Raw genomic sequence first — 24,162 nt, 5'->3', positions numbered from 1 at the left:
TACTGTTGGACCCCCTTGTCCTTTGAGATCTAATGGTGCCTCCTTCAACACCCTCCTCACTGCAAATACGAGAATTTCTCAAAGTTGGCCTGAGGATGATAAAAATAATCAGAGTAGAATGCGTACCTTGGTTTGTGCAAGTGGATTGTGACTCACACAATGGCTTCTGAGAGCTTTTCAGTTGGGAACGAGAACCTTCCCAAGTACTATTCCATTTGAATCTCAGTCTAAAAACGGAGATGGTCTTAGTCCCCATTTATACCTGGAGAATGAGCTCAGAGCGAAGGTTCCACAGCTAATGGGAACCATGCTATATGGTCTCTGCTGTTTCCCCCATACCTGGTGTGGTTAAACATTTTTTAAAAAAGAAAGAAAAACAAGAAAACCAACTCTGGTGTCTGTCCTCCTTTTGACCTTTGTGTATAATGCCTGGCCCCTCCTAACGGAGAGTTTTAGAAAGCTAGAGGACTAGAAGTCTTCGTGCTGGGTATGTTAAGTATGTTGAGTGCAGAGGTTGGACCAATCAGGCAGGACCTCTTGTTGCTTTTCGTTTTAGAAGGGGAAAGTAGTTCCCCTTTAGAGTCACAGTTGCTGACAGCAGATAGTATAACAAAAGCAGGTAAAACCTGGGTTAACACGTGACTCACTACAAACTTAACATGTGTTGTGGGTTGTGTTGTGGGATGTATTGTGGGATACACAATATTCTGTGAGGTAGAGAAAATGAAATCTTAACGTAGTTTACAGAGAAGGGCAGGTAGGAGAGACTAAGTAATGTGCCCAAGGTCACAGATCAGAACCAGCTTTCCTGGCTGCTTCCCTTTGCCGGCCGGGAGCCCCACGTTTCAAGCTAAGACAATGATGGGACAGTTAAAAAATAAATGCTGAATCAAAGTACTTAATTTTGCTGCAGAGTACCCCGCCCTCCACTCTGCTTCTCTGTCTCTGAACCCATGGTGTCATCTACCCTTGAGGAAGGAATATGGATTTGTTTGCATGATCAAACTCCTGAAATACGATTTCACTGCGGAGTTTCTTTCTTAAAGCAGTTCACTTGTCCCGTGAACATTCATGTGACTGGTAGAAATCAGAATTCCAGCGCTTCCCTGTAAAGCAAATTTTCTTAGCTGCCCCCTTTCGCCCATACTAAAAATAAACTGAAACAAAAGAACATGCAGAGGAAAAGCTCTCCCACCACCCAATTGTAAAAGCAATCATGGTATGTAGGTAAGAAACAGAACGCAAAAGTGGAAAAATAAAGAATATCAAATATTCATAGTTCCTTCCCCAATGATTTTGATACGTTATTGTTAAGTTTGGTAATGTGGCTATTTTATAGTATGTTCTCTTATGTATTTGTTATTTTTTTAAATATTTTATTTATTTGACAGAGAGAAACTAGGCAGAGAGGCAGGCAGAGAAAGAGGAGGAAGCAGGCTCCCTGTGGAGCAGAGAGCCCGATGTGGGGCTCGATCCCAGGACCCTGGGATCATGACCTGAGCCGAAGGCAGAGGCTTTAACCCACTGAGCCACCCAGGCGCCCCTGTATTTGTTATTATTTTATACTAACTATTTAGTTTGCCTTTTAAACTGACTATTACAACATAAAATACATCTCCATACTATCATATACTTTGTAGGTTGTATTTTTAATGCTGCAAGATAGGCTGTAACCATTCCCCAAATTTTGTATATTTAGAATTGTTTTGATTTTAAGTTAAATCTTTTGCTTTCCCTCCTCTTACTCTTTTTTGCAATGACCTTAACTCAGTCCATTTGATCTTGTCAAGCATTGGTTTCTGTTCCTCACCCCCTGTCCTAAAGGTATAAGTGTTTAGACTTGGAGTTTATGAAGTTTCTGCTTGAATTAGTTTGAATAAAAATGCTTACTTTTAAAAGAAAAGCAAATCTTTTGAAACCCATAATTCTGTTGGTGTTCTGTAAATGACCTCTAAATTAGAGGAGAAACTTTTCACTTAAACACAACCCAGGCTGGTTGATCTTGTCATGATGACTTGTGTTCTTAGAGCCCATGCCATTTTTGGGAGATGAGGTTCCTAAGTTAGGGATTCTGCGCTCCAGAAACTCCTCGCCGGACAGAATGCTCGCGCCTTGAGTCCGCTAGTGCAGCTCAGGTCACCCTCCCCACATTGTGGCTCAGTCCCTTTGGTCACAGTACCTCTTAGCTTCAGCCTCCATGGCTGGCTGTAGGCTAGGGATGATGACAGTAGTTGGCTTAAGGCAGAGGGTTAAATTAGCAAGATCGCCTATAAATCACGTTTGTGAAATGGGTCCGTAATACACACACGAGTGTATCAGGAGCTTCTGGTAGCCTGCAGCAGAGCCCTGGTATTCCTGGTTGGGTCTCGGTCAACATATATTTTTATTTTTTATTTTTAAATTTTTTTATTTTTATTTTTATTTTTATTTTTTAAAGATTTTATTTATTTATTTGACAGAGAGAAATCACAAGTAGACGGAGATGTAGGCAGAGAGAGAGAGAGGGAAGCAGGCTCCCCGCCGAGCAGAGAGCCCGATGAGGGACTCGATCCCAGGACCCTGAGACCATGACCTGAGCCGAAGGCAGCAGCTTAACCCACTGAGCCACCCAGGCGCCCAAATTTTTTTATTTTTATAAAAGATTTTATTTGACAGAGATCACAAGTAGGCAGAGAGGCAGGCAGAGAGAGAGGAGAAAGCAGGCTCCCTGCTGAGCAGAGAGCCTGATGGCAGGGCTCGATCCCAGCACCCTGAGATCATGCCCTGAGCTGAAGGCAGAGGCTTTAACCCACTGAGCCACCCAGGCGCCCAACATACACTTTTTTAAAGATTTATTTGTCTCCAGGAGTGAGAGAGCCTGAATGAGTGAGCGGGGGTGGGGGAGCTGGGGGGGCGCACAGGGAGAGGGGGGAAGAGAATCCTCGAGCTGACCTCCAGCTGAGTGTGGAGCCCGACCTGGAGCTCGGTCTCCTCATACTCAGATCATGATCTGAGCTAAAATCAAGAGTGGGCTGCTTGACCAGGCGACCCATTTCTTTCTTTCTTTTTTTTTTTTTTTAAGATTTTATTTATTTATTTGAGAGAGAGAGACAGTGAGAGAGAGCATGAGCGAGGAGAAGGTCAGAGGGAGAAGACTCCCCATGGAGCTGGGAGCCTGATGTGGGACTTGATCCTGCGATTCCGGGATCATGACCTGAGCCGAAGGCAGTCGTCCAACCAACTGAGCCACCCAGGCATCCCGACCCAGTTCTTGATCAGTATTTGTGATTAATGGTGTGGCCAAGGATGTTATTAATATGGTATCACATATTAATAATAATAATCATGATTAATATGGTAATCACATTTGGAGAGCATAGGAACTGAGAGCCGGAAGCTCCGTGAGAGCAGTTTGGTCCATCATTGCTCAGATGGACTGAAAAGATTTGTGAATCCTGGAAAGCCGGGTGACTAACCTGCTTACTGCCCAAGAATCGACACATTTTGGGGTTCCAAGTATTTTCACCTTTGCAATAATAAAATGAATGAAAAGGAAAGTGCTTTCCTATGATCTGTAGCAGTTAGATCTCCCAATAAAAGAAAATGGTCTCTTCCCCAACACCTGTGCAAAGTGCAAAACAAAGAAGTCTGGAAAGGCAGTGTCTGTTAACGATTTTGTGTCGTGTTACTCGAGTTCTGTTCTTTTTCTTACGTGCTTGTGCGGAGTTGGGAGGGAGCCCTCTCTTCCCTTCTTCCCTCCTTATTAGTGGGTTACTTTTGTCTTATTTTTAAATACATAAAGGAATCAGTCTCCGTTACCTTGCTTTTCCCACTTAAACTGGAGACGTCTACCCACATCAGTGTCCCTAGATGTACTGCGTTCCCTTCGATGCTGTTCTGTGAATTGGATCCCTTCGATGCTGTTCTGTGTTGTACATCACTGCCACCTACACCTTCTGGGTGTGTAAAGGCATCCATGTGCCCACTGGAATCGCGTGGTGGATGGGGCACTCAGACAGCCAAGCATCTGAGTCTTGATTTCAGCTCAGGTCTTCATTTTGGTGATGAGCTAGAACCCGGCCCTGGCTCGTGGTCAGTGGGGAGTCTCTGCTTGTACATGGTCTCTCCTTCTCCCTTGCCCAACCCCTTCTTGATTCCTTTGACATGCGCACTTGCTCTCTCCTGCTTTAAAAAAAAATAGTGTGGAGTGTGTATGTACATTCGGATGGTTTATAGCTATTTCCAAATTGCTTTCCAAAGACATAGTTTACTGATTGATACTCTGGTTTCTGGTTTCTGTTTGACATTTTTAAAGGCTTACCTTCAGAACGTTCCCTACTTTTAGAAAAAGACATGGAAGTGTTCTCTTTGCAAGTTTTATTGGGGGTTTAAAATACCCCCAGATGGGGGTGCCTGGCTGGCTCAGAAGAGTGTGTGACTCTTGATCTTGGGCTCATGAGTTTCAGTCCCACATTGGGTGTATTCATTACTTAAATAAACTTAAAAAACTGAATTAAATTCCCCCAGATTATCTTTTTCATGTCATACAGATTCCTGGTTGTTCCTGCTTATATCCATTTAACAGTTCCGCTTCTTGGGCTTTAACAGTTCTTCTTGGGTTTTGCTAGAATTGTGCTGGGCAGAGACTTATTTACTACATTTACGGCAGGACTGTGGGGCCAGCCCCACTTCTGCTGGCCATCCAGTGGGGATGTAGACAGAGAGTGTCTGCTACTAAAGAAGTTACCTCAGCAGGCTCATCTCCCCTACCCCCAATATCCCGAGAGCGTCAATAACGCGACTCGTGGAACATTGTTTAACTCATTCAGTGAAGAGCTTGATAATCCTGGCGAGCTTGGCTAGCTCAGTCAGGAGAGAGTATGACGCTGAGTCTTGGGGTTGTGAGTTTGAGCCCCCTGTTGGGTGAAGATATGACTTAAAGATAAAATCCATAGAAAAGAAGGGTACTGGGGTGGCCTTGTTGGGTAAGTGTCCAGCTCTTGATCTCAGTTCCAAGTCTAGATCTCTGGTTTGTAAGTTTAGGCCCAGTGTTCGGCCCTGCCCTGGACACAAGAGCCTGCTTTTAAAAAAACAAACAAAAAAGCTTGATACTCCTCCTGCTTACTCTGTAAAGGGGGCTCAGAGAAAATTGTGGACAGTCTTGTGGAGGAGGAAGAGGAACAGAGGAGTCTGGTAGTTTTTCTTTAGTGCTTTGGCTGCCATTTTGGATAGTCTCTGGTCTTAGAAGAATGAGGGGAAAATAGTTGCTGGAAGCGCTGAGATTTTTTTTTTTTCCTAAAGGTTGAGTGGTAATGTGGTAATACTTTACGGGAATGAACTCTGGCTGACCCACTCAGAGGATATAAGCTTGAAAACATTAAGGGTTTTGATTTGCTCAAAAGAAGCGTTGACGCTTTTTGAAGCACAAATCCAGTGGGAAAAGAGCTTTCCTGGTGCTCACTGTATTGAAGTGCAGGGAGCATGTCTTTCAAGTCTAATGTCTATCTCAAAAGTCAAGGTTCTAGAACTGTATTTGTACAAGTGTAAAAGTAAGTTCAAAAGGAATGGAAAAAGCTGTGTGTAAGAATGGAGTAGACATTTCCTCTTTCTTTCTTGTTTGGAAACTTGAATCCCAATACTGCTCTCTTCCTTGAAGTAGTTGGCCCTCATGCCTGGTCTCTGGCTCCAGCGTTCCCATTCCCTGGCTCTAAGTTGTGTCCTTGCCTCTGCGTTTACCTGGGCATAACTGATAAATCAATCCTTGTCTCCGGTGGGCATGTGAATTACAGACAGAATAAAGAATGACTGGAGACAAAACCCTAAGAGACTCTTCATCTCAGGAAGCAAACTGAGGGTTGCTGGAGGGGAGGGGGTGGCTGGGGGGATGGACATTGGGAAGGGTGTTTGCTATGGTGAGAAAAGTAAATAATAAATAAAGGGATAATCAGGAGGAAAAAAAAAAGAATGAAGACAAGCCAGATATGTATTAAAAAGCATGTAATTCTTGGGACACTGTGGCTCAGTTGGTTAAGTGTCTGACTTTTGTTTTTCCGCTCAGGTCATTGATGGGAAGGTCATGAGACAGAGCTGTGGGTTGGGCTTCGCGCTTAGCGGAGAGTCTGCTTAGATACTCTCTCTCCGCCCCTTGCCCTGGCACGCACTGGCTCTCATAAACTTCAAAAAGCGTGTATTTCTCCCCTTTTTACAAATGCTTGTGAAAATATATATACACATAGAGACAGGACTTTCATATTAAGGATCAAAGGGTCCAGTTTCTTACAACTTGAAGTGACCTTTTTAAAAAGATTTTATTTATTTATTTATTTGACAGAGAGATCACAAGTAGGCAGAGAGCCAGGCAGGCAGGTGGTGAGGTGGCAGAGAACCTGATGCGGGGCTCAATCCCAGGACCCTGAGATCATGACCTGAGCTGAAGGCAGAGGCTTAACCCTCTGAGCCACCCAGGCGCCTTCAAAACTCAGTTTTAATAATGGTCCCTGTCATCAGTTGTCTGCTACCAAAGTTAATTCATCAAATGCCTTCTGGAAGTAGAGACAGTTGCCCTGTGGCCATTGGGATTAGTAATCCATAATTATCACACCTGTGTATAAGGAGGGCTAGCAGGTGACTCCGATTGTAAGACTCATTTGATGTTATTTAATTTGCTTCATTATATGTGTGTAACATTTTTTTTAAAGATTTTATTTATTTATTTGACAGACAGAGATCACAAGTAGGCAGAGAGGCAGGCAGAGAGAGAGGGGCAGGAAGCAGGCTCCCCGCTGAGCAGAGAGCCCGATGCGGAGCTTGATCCCAGGACCCTGGGATCATGACCTGAGCTGAAGGCAGAGGCTTTAACCCACTGAGCCACCCAGGCGCCCCAACATTTTTTTTTAAGCAGGGATTTTTCAAAGATGTTATTTATTTGACAGAGTGAGTGAGGGAACACAAGCAGGGAGAGTGGAAGAGGGAGAAGCAGGCTTCCCGCTGAGCAGCGAGCCTGATGCGGGGCTCGATCCCAGGAACCCGGGATCATGACCTGAGCCGAAGGCAGACGTGTAATGACGGAGCCACCCAGGTGCCGCTGTGTGTCTAACATTGAAAGGCAGAGGAAAGTTTGTGTCTGCATCCTGTAGTTCTTCCATGTTTCCAGACATTTGGGCTCTGGGTAAAGATCCCTTGATTTTGACAATTCACAAAGAATGAGGAGACTTGTTTAAAGAATTGCAGAAATTCTCTAGGACTCTAAACTCCATAAAACTTCAGATTTCTGGTTACCAAACAAGGGGCCCCATTTATTGCATTAAAAAATGGAGGTGGTCAAGCTGCTTTCCCGTGATCCCCATTAGTTTGCGGCATCATGGTGCAAGTCAGCACTTCTTAGGTTAGATTCATGGTGTTTCCGTGGACCCCACAGTCCTAAGTGTCCCTGCTTTCCTCCTCCCACTCTTCTTCATGTTATTAATCAAATCTGAGCCTGATGTGTTCACATAACTAGTGATTTTTTTGTCCAGATACCTAACATTTTTCCTTACGGGCACTGCAGAGAGCGCCCCCCCCCTTGCTTTTTGTCTTCAGGTTTCATTTAAGATTCCATCTTGTATTTCGGGAAGAGAAGACTTAAAGGGGAAATGTAATCAGAGTGTTCTGTCTGATAAATGGACTCAGCATGGGTGTTCTGAAGCCGACTGTCCGTCTGTAGAGTCAGTATTAAAGTACCGTGGTATTATTTCAAGGAGCAGCTCATGCCGTCGAAGGCAGCTGGGAGCCTGGAACAGCCAGGTGAAATCAATTTAGCTCAGTTCAAGTCTTCTGGATTGACAGACAGTCTTGAACCTGCTGTCCCTTCAAGGCTCCGATCAAAGCCAGTGGTTTGGCCAGGGCGCTCCGTTAGCTTGGAAGCATCATTGGATCATGCTAAGTAGAGTGCCGTGGTTTTGAGATTTCTTTGAAGTAGGCAGGTCCGGGTACTCTGGAAGACTCTTAATGGCATTTTATTACTATGCACAGCAGCAGGTCCTTCTGTGATCTCTACTGCTGTGCGAAAACCCTGGAGGTCCTTGATGGCGAGTGGTGCTGGCCTTTGGGCCATGGTGCCTCACTTCTAGGCTGTGGGACCTGTGGCCAGCCAACCCCAGCTTCTGTGGTCACACACACTGAGGTCCAGTGTCCTCTTCTACCCAATGGAGATACTGCTGTCTGCCAAAGTTGGCTTTTTTTTTTTTGAGATTTTATTTATTTATTTGACAGATCACAAGTAGGCAGCGAGGCAGGCAGAGAGAGAGGAAGGGAAGCAGGCTCCCCGCTGAGCAGAGAGCCCAATGTGGGGGCTTGATCCCAGGATCCTGGGATCATGACCTGAGCCGAAGGCAGAGGCTTTAACCCACTGAGCCACCCAAGCACCCCACCTAAGTTGGTTCTGATAAAATGAGATACGTATACAAGATAGAAAGCTTTGTTGGGGGGACGCCTGGGTGGCTCAGTTGGTTCGACGACTGCCTTCGGCTCAGGTCATGATCCCGGAGTCCCAGGATGGAGTCCCACATCAGGCTCCCAGCTCCATGGGGAGTCTGCTTCGCTCTCTGACCTTCTCCTTGCTCATGCTCTCTCTCACTGTCTCTCTCTCAAATAAATAAATAAAATCTTTAAAAAAAAAAAGAAAGCTTTGTTGGAATCCTGGGGTTCCTAATGATTATTATACTATGTTTGCCACAGCCTCAAAACTTTTTACCTATGGACAGAAGGGCAAATCTGTGTATCTGCTACTAACGACAACTGGAAACCTCAATCACACAGGTTATCCTCTGGGATAGAGGACAACTGACCACTTTAGTAATATTTTAAGGAAAAATCAATGACGCACAAAAGCATAAGTCGCCCATCTCTTTGATGTGTTGTCTCCAGGTACACTGGTCTTCGAACCGTGGGGTTCCTAATTCCCTTCCCCTTCCTGAGTTCCTTGGACCCTTTCTCATACACCCACCTTGTGGGATCGGAGATCTAGCTTTATCCATACTTCCTCTCCTGTTTGTGACTGGCTCTGTGTATTCCCCCATCAGGACCATTTCCCTGATTGTTTATTTACGTGTCCTTTTTCCTGAGAAGGACATATTGTCACTTAGGTATACTTTGATCAAATATGCATACCCTGCATCTAATCACAAGGAGACGTTGTTTTAAAGAAAAAAAAAAAAAAAAACTTTTTCTGAAGTAGGTTCCACACCCAGCGTGGAGCCCATCCCTGGGCTTGAACTTAGGACCCTGAGATCAAGACCTGAGCGGAGATGAACAAGTGTTAGTCGCTTAACCAAATGAGCCACCCAGTGCCCTGAAAAAAAAACAAAAACAAAACAACGTTTAAAAGTCTGAAAGTCTAGTTTTCTTAGTAGTCTCTAAGCTCAGAGGGGCTGGGGCTGCATCTGACTTCTCAGTGTTGTAGCTCGAATAGGCCTGGAATGGTGGGTCTGGAGATGGTGCCCACTGTTTGGATGACTGTGTGGATAAAGGAATGGTGCTCATTTACCCAGATACAAAGCCCTGTCTCCTTGATAAAGCTCCTGGGATACCTTTTGTAAGGTAGCTGGATTATTCAAGCTCATGGGACACTTCAAATCTTCATTACCATTGACAGTAAGTTTACATGGTTTTGTTTTGTCCCCTTAGCTCCTGCAGAAGAATGGTCAGCTGTCTAGTGCCAATGGCTTAGCTGAGGAAGAAGAGTTCAGCCCCCAGGAGGGAGCCCTGAATGGCCAGGAGGAAGAAGCCATTGTCACAGATGGTAAGCAGCTTTTCAGTGTCTGGGTAGAAGAAGTAGGGATTCTGGGGCTGACAACACCTGCTCTGAATCCAGTGAAACAATGAAAGCCAGCCTGCTTGGACCACTCGGTGTCCAACTGGGGTCGGGGCAGGGGGGCGATGTTGACAACCGACGCAATCCATTGGTTACAAAAGGAAGTATTTATCAGATCTTTCGCGTGGCCTCTGCACCCAGGTATACGAAGTTCTGCCAACTATTTGGGTATAGGAAACGAAGTCATGTTTCATCTTCTTAGACATTTTTGTCTGGAGCTTAGGTTGGTAGTTTTTTGTTCTGTTTCATTTTAATTGTTGGCTGGTCCCAACTAGTCTGATATTGATGTGAAATCTTGTTGGAAACCCCCAGAGTCGTGGTTGCTTTAAGATTCAGTATCTCTCCCTCTGGTGAGTAGCCTGCTCCCTTTGCGCAGATTTTTCTAGAAATGTGTATTTCAGGGTGCCTGCCGCTCTTCGCCCAAACTATGATTTGCTGCATGTGTTTTAGCTCTTGAGCCTAGAGGCCCCGTGGGGGTGGTTATTGGAAAGTGAATCACTACAATGTGATTCTAGTTGGACTAGTTAGACTAGTTGGAGTGAGCCCACTTGAGGTCGCAGGGACCATACCTTCGGGTCAGGAGCAAGGACCTTGACCCAAAGGCCCAAGCTTCCCAGGCTGGAGAAGAAGCGTCCTCCAGCCTGAAGTTCTTGTCTCCTCATTTCCTTCAGTCATAAACAAAGGAGAATTTAACGACCACTATCGAAGGTGCATAAAATGATGATTTGGCAGGAAGTGAAGTGCGTCTTCGCAATGTGAACAAGAGAGATGAGGGGAAAGTCCCAGGAGAGGAGACTGGCCGTTGCCTTGGGTAAACGAGACTCTCCTAACATGTGGAACCTGTTTCTCTTCTTGTTCACTGCCCCCATGGAGCTGCTTCCAGCCGCGAGCTGCTTTTGAAGTTGGTGGGAAGACTGATCTTTATAGAACACCACAGGCACAATATAAAGTCGGAAATATATACAGTCTCACAGAAGGGAGGATTTGCATGACCTAGTGTGAAAGTTTCAAATCATCTCCACCAAAAGAATTGGAATGGTCCCAGCTCACATTCCAAAGTCCTGTGCTCTGTCCTTCCCATGGCAACTTTTGAATCCAGTCGAGCCACAGCGGGTCTGGAGCCTTCTCTGGCCAAGCGCCTGTGCTCTGTGCTGCAGGGCAGGAGAACAAATGGACAGACAGCCTACCGCTTACCCATTGCAGGGGGAGAGGAAGCGGGTCTGTAGGATACACATGATGAAGGGAAGATTAACATGGTGGGTATCAAATGCATTTGCAAGAAATGAGAGCTGGTCAGGATTCTGGGGGTGCCATGATTTGAGGTCAGCGCATAAGACCTGGGGACAGGGGCAGATAATGGTCAGACGGGTTCACGGGTCTCGGGCCAAAGTGAGGTGACTAATCATAGCAGCCACCACCTTGCAGGTTTTTACCACGGGTCCTAGAACTGTGCGTTTGTGCACGATGGTCTTTAATAAGGTGGGTGAACCTTGTGTCAGGACTCAAACCCAAGCTCAGCAAATGACCAAACACAAGCTCTCAGTCGCTGTGCCTTCAACGTGCTGGGCAGGTCCGTAGGCTTGTCTTCTGGCACAGCGTTCTCTGAGCAGCGTTCAGTGGAAACCCAGAGAGGCAAGTGTGCTGGGTAGCAGGCAGGGCTGTGAAAGCAAGTATTTGTCGGCAGTGTGGGATCACTGACATGAGTGAGGCGGGGTTCCTCTGTGACGCTGACATATGCGATCCAGAAGCGGGGGGAGAGGAGAAGGGGCAAGGTCAGGCCTTCGCAGAGGAACATTCCCTGGTCTCCCTGAGCTGACCCAGGCTTCTGCTCGTGGCCTCGGGGTTCTGAACAAATAGCAAAGACCTCTTGTAAGAAAAGTGGTCAGTGATATACCTTGTTCCTTTGAAAAATCCTGAAAAGGCCTAAAAGACGGGTGGGTGTCCTAGGCCTGCAGGGGCCACCAACCCAGGGCCCTGCCTTTCGGATGAGCTTTTCCTGTTTCACGAAGAACTGTTAATCCATTGGCTTATTAGTGTCTGTAATAAGCTTGGTGCACTTGTTTTCTCTTTTTCCATGCTGTCTTCATTTTGGCTGCCTGGCATTGTAAACATTAGTACTTTTTCATGCTTTTTTTTTTTCTTTTTTTTAAGATTTATGTATGTATTTGAGAGAGCGGGCGAGCTGGGGAAGGGGGGGTGGAGGGAGAGACGATCCAAGCTGACTCCTGCTGAGTGTGGAGCCTGATGCAGGGCTCGATTTCAGGACCCTGAGGTCACGACCCAAGCCGAAACCAAGAGTCGGATAACCAACCGTCGGAGCCACCCCAGGGCCCCTTTTCATGCTTTCCTTTTGACTACAGTGATCGCCTATGGTTAGATTTTTTTTTTTTTGTGATATTTATTTTTTTCAAGTTTTTATTTAAATTCTAGTCGGTTAACATACAGTGTATGGTTAGATTTTATCGTTATTTCCAGAAAACCTTTCTACACAGAAGCTTACTGGGATGTCAGTGAAGGCATAATTCAGTAGGTAACACGTAGGATTGCGGGGACCTCGGTTTCTCCTGCTGTCCACATCAGTACGGGTAGCCTGACCCACCTCCTTCCCTTGGAAGATTGACCAGCAGAGGGATTGGGTTCTGCCCTAGGTGGATCAGTCCACGGGAGAAATCGATGAACGAGGGGCGTTCCTGCCAGCGGGTTTTTCATTTAAAGCAGCTGACTATATTTAGACACAGCCAGACATGAAAATACTGTCTGACCTTGACTTGTTAGCTTTCTTGCTGAAGCCAGACATACTGGCAATACAGAACCCATCCTCTTCCTATAAGGAAAATGGAATCCTGTCCTTGTAAATGTTCCTCAGATGACAAAAGAAAGGGCCTGCTTGCTACATAAATATCTTTGTGCATCAGGCTTAGGTGCGTATAGAGGGATTTTGGAGAGGACTTGAAGATTGTAGAATTCCACAGGCCATCTTACAGAAAGGACACAGTCAGGGTTGAGAACCAATAATTATTGGGTGAACAAATGGGATGCCTGGGTGGCTCAGTCAGTTAAGTGTCTGCCTCTAGCTCAGGTCATTATCCCAAAGCACTGGGATTGAGTCCCGCATCAGGTTCCTTGCTCAGGGGGGAGCCTGCTTCTCCCTCTCCTACCTCTCCCCCTACTCGTACTGTCTCTCTTGCTCTCTCTGACAAATAAAATCTTAAAAAATTACATGAAAAGAATTCACAGTAAATTATTTTAGCCTTGGAGATTTTGTCCTCCTGAAATTTTTTTTTCTTTTTTTAAAGATTTTATTTATTTGACAGAGAGAAATCACAAGTAGATGGAGAGGCAGGCAGAGAGAGAGAGAGAGAGGGAAGCAGGCTCCCTGCTGAGCATAGAGCCCGACGTGGGACTCAATCCCAGGACCCGGAGATCATGACCCGAGCTGAAGGCAGCAGCCTAACCCACTGAGCCACCCAGGTGCCCCTGTCCTTCTGAAATTTTTAAGGTGGTTTCTGTTTATTAAAACTTATTCTGGGGGTGCCTGGGTGGCTCAGCGGGTTAAGCCTCTGCCTTTGGCTCAGTCATGATCCCAGGGTCCTGAGATCGAGTCCCACATCGGGCTCTCTGCTCAACAGGGAACCTGCTTCCTCCTCTCTCTCTGCCTGTCCCTCTACCTACTTGTGATCTCTGTCTGTCAAATAAATAAATAAACCTTAAAAAAAAAAGAAAAACTGCTTCTGGGGGGGAAACAACAACAGCAACAAAAAACTCTTCCGTTGAACAGCAGCAGCCTTTGCTCAACTAGAAAGTTATTTCATGGGGCGCCTGTGTGGCTCAGTGGGTTGGGCCGCTGCCTTCGGCTCAGGTCATGATCTCAGGGTCCTGGGATTGAGTCCCAAATCGGGCTCTCTGCTCAGCAGGGACCCTGCCTGCCTCTCCCTCTACTTGTGATCTCTCTCTCTCAAACAAATAAATAAAATCTTAAAAAAAAAAAAGTTATTTCATGTCATGTTATTTGCAGCATTCACAGTGGTCACACAAGTGCCATTAGTTTTGTGAAAAATGTGCTTTTGTGGAAAAATTTTTTAAAAAGCCCTCTCCATCCCAAACTGTCATTTTATTATAGTCTGTGGCCTATATGGGTTTTGTAGGAGTTAAATGCCTCAACAGGAATGATTTTTTAAAACATTACATGTGAATCCAGGTCAAATTTTATATTTGAAACTTTGGCAAATTAAAACTTCCAGATTTTAAACAAAAATTAACTTTAGTATCTGTTGCACACATTATTTTTTTCCTGACCAGATGGGGAAATTCAATATTATAAAACCAAAAAATTGAAGACCTCCTTTATTTGGATAATACATGTATTTAAAGATTTTATTTATTCACACAGAGAGAGAGTATGGGAGCTTGGGCACAAGCAGGGGGAATGGATGGGGGGAAGCAGGCTCCCCGCTGAGCAGAGAGCCCACATGGGGCTCCATCCCAGACCCTGAGATTTTGACCTGAGCTGAAGGCAGATGCTTAACCCACTGAGCCAACCAGCCACTCCTGGATAATACATATTTTTATTAAAGTACCCATTCAACTCATTGCCATGTGCAACTACACAAGTGATTGTCTCCAATCTTAGTAATTAGAATTTATCATTTACAAGTGTGTTACTTGTTTCCTTTTTGAGATTTGCCTTTCTGCAGAGTAGACACAGCAAACGTCATAAAGTAGGTGATTTCTCTGTTTCCGTAGGTCACGTTTGTTTGTGTGAATAAAGGATAGCCATTGCCTTGGTTTTTAAATTTTTGTTCACACACACAGAAAAAATAATAACAAATTTTTGTTGACACGTGCTTTCTACTGTTTGCCTGCCCAGAGTGAGGACATGGACCCCAGCAGCAGTGGAGCGTTTGGGGTGCTCTGCCCTTGGTATTGGTCTCTCTGGAGCCGGCTGCGTTGAAAGCAGCAGCTAACCAGAAGGACAGGCTCTGTTAACGCTGATCAGAGTGGCGAGGAGCTGGGCACCAGGGTGGCTCTGTCCCTTAAGCATTCGACTTGCGATTTTGGCTCAGGTCGTGTTCTCAGTGTCCTGAGATTGAGCCTTGCAAGGGACTCCCTGCTTAGCAGTAAGTCGGCTTGACATTCTCTCCCTCCCCCTTAGTCCCCTTTCCCACTTGAGCTTTCTCTCTCTTTAAGAAAAAAAGAAGAAGAAAATCTTTTTTTAAAAGATTTTATTTATTTAATTTGACAGATCACAAGTAGGCAGAGATAGAGGAGGAAGCAGGCTCCCACTGAGTGGAGAGCTTGATGCAGGGCTCTATCCCGGGACTCTGGGAACATGACCTGAGCCGAAGGCAAAGGCTTTAACCCACTGAGCCACCCAGGCGCCTGTAAAATCTTCTTTAAAAAGGTGAGGAGGGTCACTACTGCAAAAAAGATAGGCAATCCTAGGGGGGAAAAAAAAAAAAAACAAACAAAAACCCTCTCAGATCCCGAGAAAAATTTACAAAGAGGGAAACCCATAAATGTTGTCACTTTGAACAGAAGTCTTTGACAGAGCGTGTTTCTTACATTCTGTAGGATTCCAGTTTTTCTGCATCTGGCTCCTGTCCCCCAGATACAAAAACAAAAAAATGGAGTCTGGCGTGCTCAGTTATCTAGAAGCTCAGTTTGCAGTATGACGGAGAATTTCATCTTCCTCATGGTGCTTAATGTCACTGTCTCCGCTTTTATTAAATTTGCTGTTTGAAACCTACCCGATTCTGGTGTTTAGTGCCTTTGGGACATGGAAAGGCCAGAAGGTAAGGCCAGAAGGTTATTTACTGCCAAATGATCATACCCCTCCCCACAGATCTTACTACCTTACAGAAAATCCATTCTGGAATTGCTAGTAGTTTGGATCATCTAGTATCTTTATCTGGACAGTGAATACCTAAGGTCTTTCCAGGTCTCTGGTAAGGTGGACTCCCTACCCCATACATGTTCTTCTGTGAGAGGCTGCTCTCTGGACAGTGAAGACATACACAATCGCTTTTTCTCTTTCAGTTGGTGATGTAATTGGTACTTTGTTCATATTCTCATGAAGACAGGTGCCTGTTGCCCAGATCACGACCCTCCATTCCTCCTCTCTTTTTCCCACACCATTTGTCAGCCTGTGGCATGGCTCAGGTCTCTTACCTCCAGCTCTGCTAAAATGTAGGAAGCAAGTACTTGAATGAATGAGTGGTTAGAGTTAGCAGTTTGGCTTTAACGCTCATGGGAGAGGAGCATCTGTTAGCTTTGCACCGTTGTCTCATTTTTACATAGTTAAATACCGCAACGTTCTAGCACCCGTGAAGCTGGGTCCTTCTCCACACACCATGCTGGCCTCTCGCAGGTGCTGAACGTCGCTCATCCAGATTTTGCCTGAAAAGGTGACGTCAGACCCTGACCTGCTCGGGAATGCTTTCCAGTGGGCACGCTCAAACAAATGACAGAGCGCTCCCCACTACCCCCCGCTTTGGTATTTTCCAAATTTGTATTTCCAACAATACAGTGTTATTGCGTGACATTTTCTCAAGCTGTATCCTGTTTTCGTAATGTTCTGAAAACTAGGGGGAACGTTCATAAACCAAGCCTTGAACATCAGCAGGAGTGTGTACTTCGCAGTTTCTGGGAACCGGTTTTTATTCATTCCTCTGCTCTGCGGGAATGTCTGTAGCGTTCCTCTCTGAAATGACTATGTCATTGACAAATTTCTGGGAATAAATAACTACTCTTTCCTCTTTAAAGAAACAGATTTCTTTTAAAGTAATTAACAGCTAACCTGTACTGAGAAGAATTTCTCCCTTGAACTGTATTCAAGTCTGGCAGTCCAGTGAACCTTACTTTTCCTCCTAACATGGTAAATGGTGGGGGTATGAGGAGAGAAGGACTTCTAGTCATCCTTTTTCTGCTCAGTTGATTCTATGGGTGGGGCTGCTCTAGTCATCATTTCTTTGTGTGCCCTAGAATTGAATCTATCCCTTAATCTCACTGACCATCAGTTTCCATATGTAAAAAGAGCATCCTCAATCATCTCTGAAATTACAGGACTGAGTAACATTAGTATTGCTGGTAATAGGAAAACCAAATGATGGGGTTAGCCGTTGAAGACACTCCAGTGACCTTGAGCAGGTGAGAACCTACCTGGTAATTTCATTATGCCTTATTGTAAAGACACTTTTTCTTTTTAGTCTGATGTTAGAAGTCCTCTTCCAGATTTGGGACCTCTGGTTGGCTTGGTGGGTGGAGCAAGCAACTCTTGATCTCAACATTGTAAGCTCGAGTCCCACACTGGGTATAGAGATTACTTAAAAATGAAAATTAAAAAATACTTTTAAAAAGGTCTTATTGTATATATGAAGTTTTTAATCTAATGAAAACTCAAGAGGGAAAAATTTGTTCAGGAATGTCTTACTAAATCACTCAAGTATGAAAGAAAGCTATGTAGTTTCATAAATGTGGCTACACGGTAACCTATCTCTCACCCTGTAAGGGAAATGGAAATTATATCATAGGATTGGTTATGGCCCTATTTTTTGACAGATACTGGTAAATGCCCTGTCTGCCCTGAATACTGTCATTCAACCTTAAGTTCCTTTGAAGGCTCTGCCAGAAATAGCTATAGTTTGAGGCTACTCCAGTTCACTGAGCAGGGTGAGTTCTGGCCCATGTGAGGAGGCACGTAGGTGAGATTGTCTATAGGCTGGTCTCCATTACATACCAAGCTTCAGACCCTTTCCCTTGGAGGGACTGTAATGGTCTGAGGTTACCGGTTCTTTTAATTGGGACTAAGCCCTAATGGAAACATTAAATTCTTTAGCTATTAATTTAGCTGACAGTCCTTTAGATCTTTTCTCCGACTAACTCATTCTTAAAACAGTCCCAGTTCAGGTTCACCTGGCTGGCTCAGTTGCAGGAGCATGTGACTCTGGATTTCAGGGTCGTGAGTTCAAGCCCCAGGCTGGGTGATATTATAAATAAACTTAAAAAAGATTTTTAAAAAAATCTAATTTCTCCTAATGTAGTGAACCCTGAATGGTTTTAGCAATGGTATGTTAAATGTCCCCATGTTACATAAATAATGATGCTTAGGTAACTTACGGAAGATGCAGTCTCTGGGTATATTTTTCCCCAAATCATTAGTTTCAGAGTATCTTAGCTGATTATTGGTTTTGTTCTTTATTATTTTTTTAAATGTAGCTTTTCTACACTTTGAATTTTTACAAACTGCTTTTGTAGTTAACATGTCAGGACAGTGTGACTGGTTACAGAGAAGATGTAATTAAATGAAGGGACTGGTTACTTGCCCATGTCTGAACATGCAGTGCTTAGACTGACAAGCCCAGGGCAGTTATCCTGCTCTGTAGTTCACTAGAGCTGCCACAATAACCTATTACAGAGCAGGTGGCTTATACAACTGAAATTTACTTTCTCCCAGTTCTGGAGGCTGCAGAGTCCAAGTTGAAGGTGTTAGCAGGTGTATGTTCTCTGAGGCCTCACCTTGGCTTGCGGATGGCCACCTGCTGGCGGTGTCCAGTCATTCCCCTATATGTGCGTATCCCTGGCCTCTGTGTCTTAGTCTCCTTTTATAAGGTTACCTGTCACTTAAATAAACAAAAAGTGGCACCTGGTTGGCTTAGGGGGTTGGGCATCTGCTTACACTTCCCAGGGTCCTGAGATCCAGCCCCGGGTCAGGCTCCCTGCTCAGTGGGGAGCCTGCTCCTCCCTCTGCCGCTCCCCCTGCTTGTGCCCTCTCTTCCGGTCTCTCTGTTAAATATGTAAAATCTTAAAAAAGAAGAAAAAAAAAAAGGATACCTGTCAGATTGGATTTGACGTACCATAACGGTCTCTTTGACTTAATCCCCTCTCTGAACACAAGCACATTCTGATGTGCTGGCAGTCAGGGCCTTCAGCATCTGAATCTCGAGAGGGCCCAGGTGAGCCCCCAACACCTGTCCTGTCCGCATGATCAACAGAACCGCAAAGTCCGGTTTAGTGGCCTTCGAGGAGGGGGACTTAGAGGTGGTCCAGACCAGGCTCTGGCCCCCTGGTAGGAGGCTGTTCTCTCAAACTCGGATGTAGGGAGTTTCTCCATGACCGGAAGCCAGTTACTACTTCACTTCAGGGAAGACATGCCCTCCCCCCTCCTCCCCAAGCTGTGCTGACTTCTGGAACTATCTAGAATAAACTCACCTCCCTTTTCCACAACGTGGCCCTCTAAGTATTTGAAAACATTCATCCTGTCTTTTGCTTTCATCTTTTCTTCCCCAGACAAAACACTACCAGAGAAAATAAGCCATCTCCATTTGAAGAGAAATGCCAGGGGCTTATTATATCTTTGGAGTATGAATGTGCTTGATGGAAGCTTGCCAAGCATAACGGGGTTTCTGTTTCAATATTCCCGCCTTTTCAGACTTGCTTAATTTCCCCACCTCTTCAGCACGTGAGAAAGCAGTTGGCCTTCCGCCAAGTATTCTGTGCGGAAAGAATGGCTTAGAGAGGAGATACGTGCGTTGATGGAGAAGCATAGGAAGCGGTCGTCGTATCAGGGATGTTGCTTAATGAGCCAAAGCCAAGTAGTGTGACGGACATGTCAATATCCTTCGATAACGTATTTGTAATGATGAAATTACAGTCGCTCTGTTGGTGTTCACTCAAGGGGAGCCTCGGCACGCAGCCTACATGGTGGGATCCAGGAACTAAAGATCAAAGTAAGATAATCTCCACTTTGCAAATCATTGCTTGTCCCACATAAATGGAGGCTGCTTTGGTTTCCATATTAGTAGCTTCCTGCCGAGCTGAGAGCTCAGGTGGCCTCGTTGTCTAAGCTCCACGAATGAACTTTTTGCAAAAGAGCAACATTTTCCTCCTGTGTGTCAGATTTTGGCCTTCAGCACCACCAGTTGGGTTAATTTTTCCTTCCATTCATTCCTCAGGCGCGTTAGGATTCTCTGTGTTGTCTTCATACGTATATCCCCGTCGGAGTCTGATGCTGACCTGCTTCTTTAATCCCACGGGTGGCTTATAGTGTCCTTTCTGTCCTAAAAGTCTTCTGAAAATCACAGCAATGGGTCTCCTTGTGAATCCATTTATCACATGCCGGGGAAGTTATTTCATCCATTCCCATCTTTTTCTTTGTTCTTTTTGGAGTTACTGTTATTCAGATTTAAGACCTACAGTGGCCCTCATTAAATCTTTTTTTCCTCCCTTCTGTCATTTATCTCTTCGCTCTTTGTATTTGACTCTATTTTCTGGGAAAATATCCTAAAGACTAGTTTCCATTTTGTATTTTATTTCTAAGAACTGAATTTTTTTTTCCTAAAATTCATTTTTGAAGTATCCTGGGTTTTTTTTTTTTTCTGGCTGCATTATCTATCTTTGGATTGCTTTGAAGGTTGATTTCTCTGCATTGCTTCTGTCTCTTCCAGATTGCTTTTTTGTCTTTCATAATAGGTGTTTTCCTTAGGTATCTGATTTGGGGGCTGGTTTGTCGATATTTAAAAATCAGTGGGTGGGGAGCACACCTAGGTGGTTTAGTCAGTTTACTGTCTGACTCTGGATTTTGGCTCAGGTCACGATCTCAGGGTCATGAGATCAAGCCCCACATCAGATTCCATGCTGGACATTGAGGCAGATTAAGAGTCTCTGTTTCCGGGTGCCTGGGTGGCTCAGTTGGTTGGGTGACTGCCTTCAGCTCAGGTCATGATCCTGGAGGCCTGGGATCGTGTCTGCATCGGGCTCCCTGCTCAGCGGGGAGTCTGCTCCTCTCTCTGACCCTCACCACTCCCATGCTCTCTCTCTCAAATAAATAAAATCTTTTTTTTTTTTTTAAGATTTTATTTATTTGACAGACAGAGATCACAAGTAGGCAGAGAGGCAAGCAGAAAGAGAGGAGGAAGCAGGCTTCCGGCTGAGCAGAGAGCCCGATGCGGGGCTGGATCCCAGGACCCTGAGATCATGACCTGAGCCGAAGGCAGGGGCTTAACCCACTGAGCCACCCAGGCACCCCAGTAAGGTCTTATTTTTTTTTTTAAGTCTGTTTCCCTCTCCCTCTGCTCCACGCCCCTGCTCGTGTGTGCTCGCCCTCCTTTCGCACTCTCTAAAGGTAAATAAATAATAATAGAAAAATAAGAGTTGGTTAGGATTGTGTTACAGGGCAACATGGCCATCCCTGGAGGGTGATCTGGTTGATCTTCATGTGTCTTGTCTTGGGCTGGTCACATTCCCCCAAGTGTACAGACTCCTTTCTGGAGCCTAGTGAGGGAGTATGGGAGTGGGGTGGCTGAACGCCTCTTGTCTTTTACAATGGGGTGCTGTGGTGCGCCTTCGAGTCTCTGCACCCCCCACCTCCCACTCCTGGCCTGGAGACTGAGCTTCAGTCCTGTCCCCTCTGGGCTATACAGACTGTAGGAAGAGGAAACCTAGGGTCTTCTTTTTTCTTTTTTAATAAAAATTTTTAAATTGTGGTATGTCACATAGGAGGGACCTGCCCTTGTGTGAATGGCTTGCCTCACTGTTTGCATCATGTATTGAGGATTTGTCTGAGCTGTAATAATGGGACAGGATTTCTGTCCATTTTAAGGCTGGGTGACCATCCATTGTTTATATATTCCACATTCGGTTCATCCACTTATCCGTGTCTTGGGTCTTTTCACCTGAATCTATTTGCGTTAGGTTGAGGCCTTTGGAGATTTCTGTAGGGTAAGTGGAGTTAATTACTTTTTCTCCAGCTAGTCCAGGATGCCGGTGTATTGAGGTGCTCAAACTGGTTGCCACTGCCAATTTCTTAACCTTTTTCTGTTTTTCTCTGATCTTGGAGTTCATGCATTTCATCTCGATGATCCATGAGTATGTTTTCTGGAGGAAGTAAAAGATAAAATACACTGTCATCCAGAATTTACTCTCTAGATAGACAGTAAATTTTACACTGACTTTAAAAAAATTACATGCTTTTAACTAGGACACTCCAGATTTGTTAAAAAAAAAAAAAAAAGTCATCTTCGCAAGTAAATAGGAATTCTTGTGACCGTAGCTTAAATCTATTTCTTCTGCAAGTGTCAACTTTTGCTTTATAATTATTTTTTAAGCCGATCTAATTACACCCATAGGATGACCTTTTAAGTAAAAAAATCATTTAAAGCATTGTATTGTTGGATGTGATTACTGTAAAAGTTAGTGGAAAAATAATAGGTTTAAAGGTATTAAATATATTAACAAATTAAGAGACAGTGGAAAAGCCAAGTGTACCAGTTAAATCTATCAGTGGGAATTTTATTCCTTACCATGTAGAGGCCACCAAGGAACTCATCCATTAGTCCAACCAAATTTGGTTTATTTAAGTGCTAAGCCAACAGAGAATTCCTGTGTGGGAGCACAGTAATGGGGAGGTAGAATGGTCTTAACTGTAGGGTTTGGGCTTAACTGCTGGAGAATTCTAGGTGAGTGGAAGGGCCAGCTCTAAACTGGACGCTGAGGTAGTGAGGGCATTTCTGTGACTGGGTATCTTGGGGATTTATCTAGAAGGCTAGGAAATAAAACAGGGATAGGATTGTTGCTGACAAAATGGCAGAAAGAGGGGGACGTTCCAGGTGCCTGGCTGGGGCTGGCTCAGAGGTAGAGCTTGTGAGCCATGATCTCAGGGTCATGGGTTCAAACCCTGTGTTAGCATGGAGCCTGCTTTCTAAAAGAAAAAGGAAAGAGCGGGAACATTCAGTTAGGTTTGAGGTTTCAGAGCTGTTCTCTGGCCGCAAGGTCGCTATTTAGCCCTTGAAGTTCTAATAATCCTACTTGAGATATGCTTTGTGAACAAAGTACATCCTGGGTTTCAAAGACTTAGTGCAACAGAAAGATGGTAAAATGTTTTCATTAATCATTTTTTATACTGAGTACATGTTGTCATAATATTGTTAATACCGGGCTAAATAAAGCATAATAAAATGGACCTCAATTTTTTTTTTTAACTCATTTTGGTGTGGCTGCTCTAACATTGGAAGTTGTGTATGTGGCTTGCGTGGGGTCACACCATGAATCAGGAGGACGGATGCGGAGTGCCAGTGGGTGCTGGGCCCATCGCCGCTATTTGACTCAACCTTCGGCTGCTTCTCCCACCCCACCCCACCTCCCTGACTCCTTTTCATTAAGAATTCGGGCAAATTAAGATCCACTCTTTCTTTTCTGGCAAAGTGAGAGGAGAAGAGGCATTTTTAATAATAAAGGGGCATTTTTGTCTTCCCAGAAATAGTTTCCAGAGGATTCTTCAAAATGAGACTTAATCGCTACTACAAGCAGCGTTTCTTGACCTTTTTTCCGTTATCGCCCCCGGAAGGAATCTTTTTAGATATTTTCATAGCATCTCTCCCCCTCCCATAATATTCAGATAGACACATGTACTATATCAGTGTATGTACTGTGTATCTTCTGTCTGCATCAGGCACACAGAGCGTCCCCATCAGGAAGGAAACCAGCTTTCCTCCCGTTGAGGATGTGCCTGGGTGGCTCAGTGGGTTGAAGCCTCTGCCTTCAGCTCAGGTCATGATTCCAGGGTCCTGGGATCGAGCCCTGCATCGTGCTCTCTGCTCAGTGGGGAGCCTGCTTCCCCGCCCTCCGCCTGCCTCTCTGCCTGCTTTTGATCTCTGTCAAATAAATAAATAAAATCTTAAAAAAGGAAAAGAAAAGGGCATGGTGGTTGTTGTTGTTGTTTTTAAAGATTTTATTTGTTTATTTGACAGACAGAGAGCCAGGCAGAGAAAGAGGGGGAAGCAGGCTCCCTGCTGAGCAGAGAGCCTGATGCGGGACTCGATCCCAGGACCCTGAGATCATGACCTGAACCAAAGCCACTGAGCCAGCCAGGTGCCCTAAAAGGGCATGGTTTTAAGTGACCTAATAGCTAATATTTACTCTCCTTCTAGAATATACTCCGTAGTGATAGTGTTAACTTTCATTTACATCTCAGCATAACATTACTGTGGGTCATATATTTATTCTCCATTAGTTGAACTACAGAGACAGCATTCTAATATTTCACCGTGTGCCATAAAGCCAACAGTCAGGACTAGAAGCTAGCTTTTCAGACTTCAGGATCCCCCCCCCTTTTTTTTAAATTTTTCATTTATTTGACAGATCACAGTATGCAGAGAGGCAGGCGGGGTGGGGGGAAGCCAGTTCTCCGCTGAGCAGAGAGCCTGATGCGGGGCTTGATTCCAGGACCCTGGGATCATGACCTGAGCTGAAAGCAGAGGCTTTAACCCACTGAGCCACCCAGGCGCCCCTAGAATCCTTTTGACAACATCAAAGACAGGAGTGTTCAGACCTGAGATGAG

The 24,162-nt window shown here is 44.8% G+C and overlaps 1 protein-coding gene across 1 annotated transcript in view; it reads left to right on the top strand.

The window, feature by feature from the left end:
- AKAP12 (A-kinase anchoring protein 12) overlaps positions 1 to 24,162 on the top strand; it is a 100,435-nt gene that overhangs the window by 45,740 nt on the left and 30,533 nt on the right. The window contains exon 2 of the mRNA XM_004753565.3: positions 9,643 to 9,757. Within this exon, the coding sequence (XP_004753622.2) occupies positions 9,643 to 9,757 (115 nt within the window). The remainder of the gene's footprint in view (positions 1 to 9,642; positions 9,758 to 24,162) is intronic.

This window comes from Mustela putorius, unplaced genomic scaffold (assembly GCF_011764305.1).
Source record: "Mustela putorius furo isolate JIRA1106 unplaced genomic scaffold, ASM1176430v1.1 tig00000450_pilon_pilon_pilon, whole genome shotgun sequence".
Taxonomy (NCBI): Eukaryota; Metazoa; Chordata; class Mammalia; order Carnivora; family Mustelidae; genus Mustela; species Mustela putorius.
The sequence above is the reverse complement of the archived record's forward strand: the minus strand, read 5'-3'. Positions and strand labels throughout refer to the sequence as shown.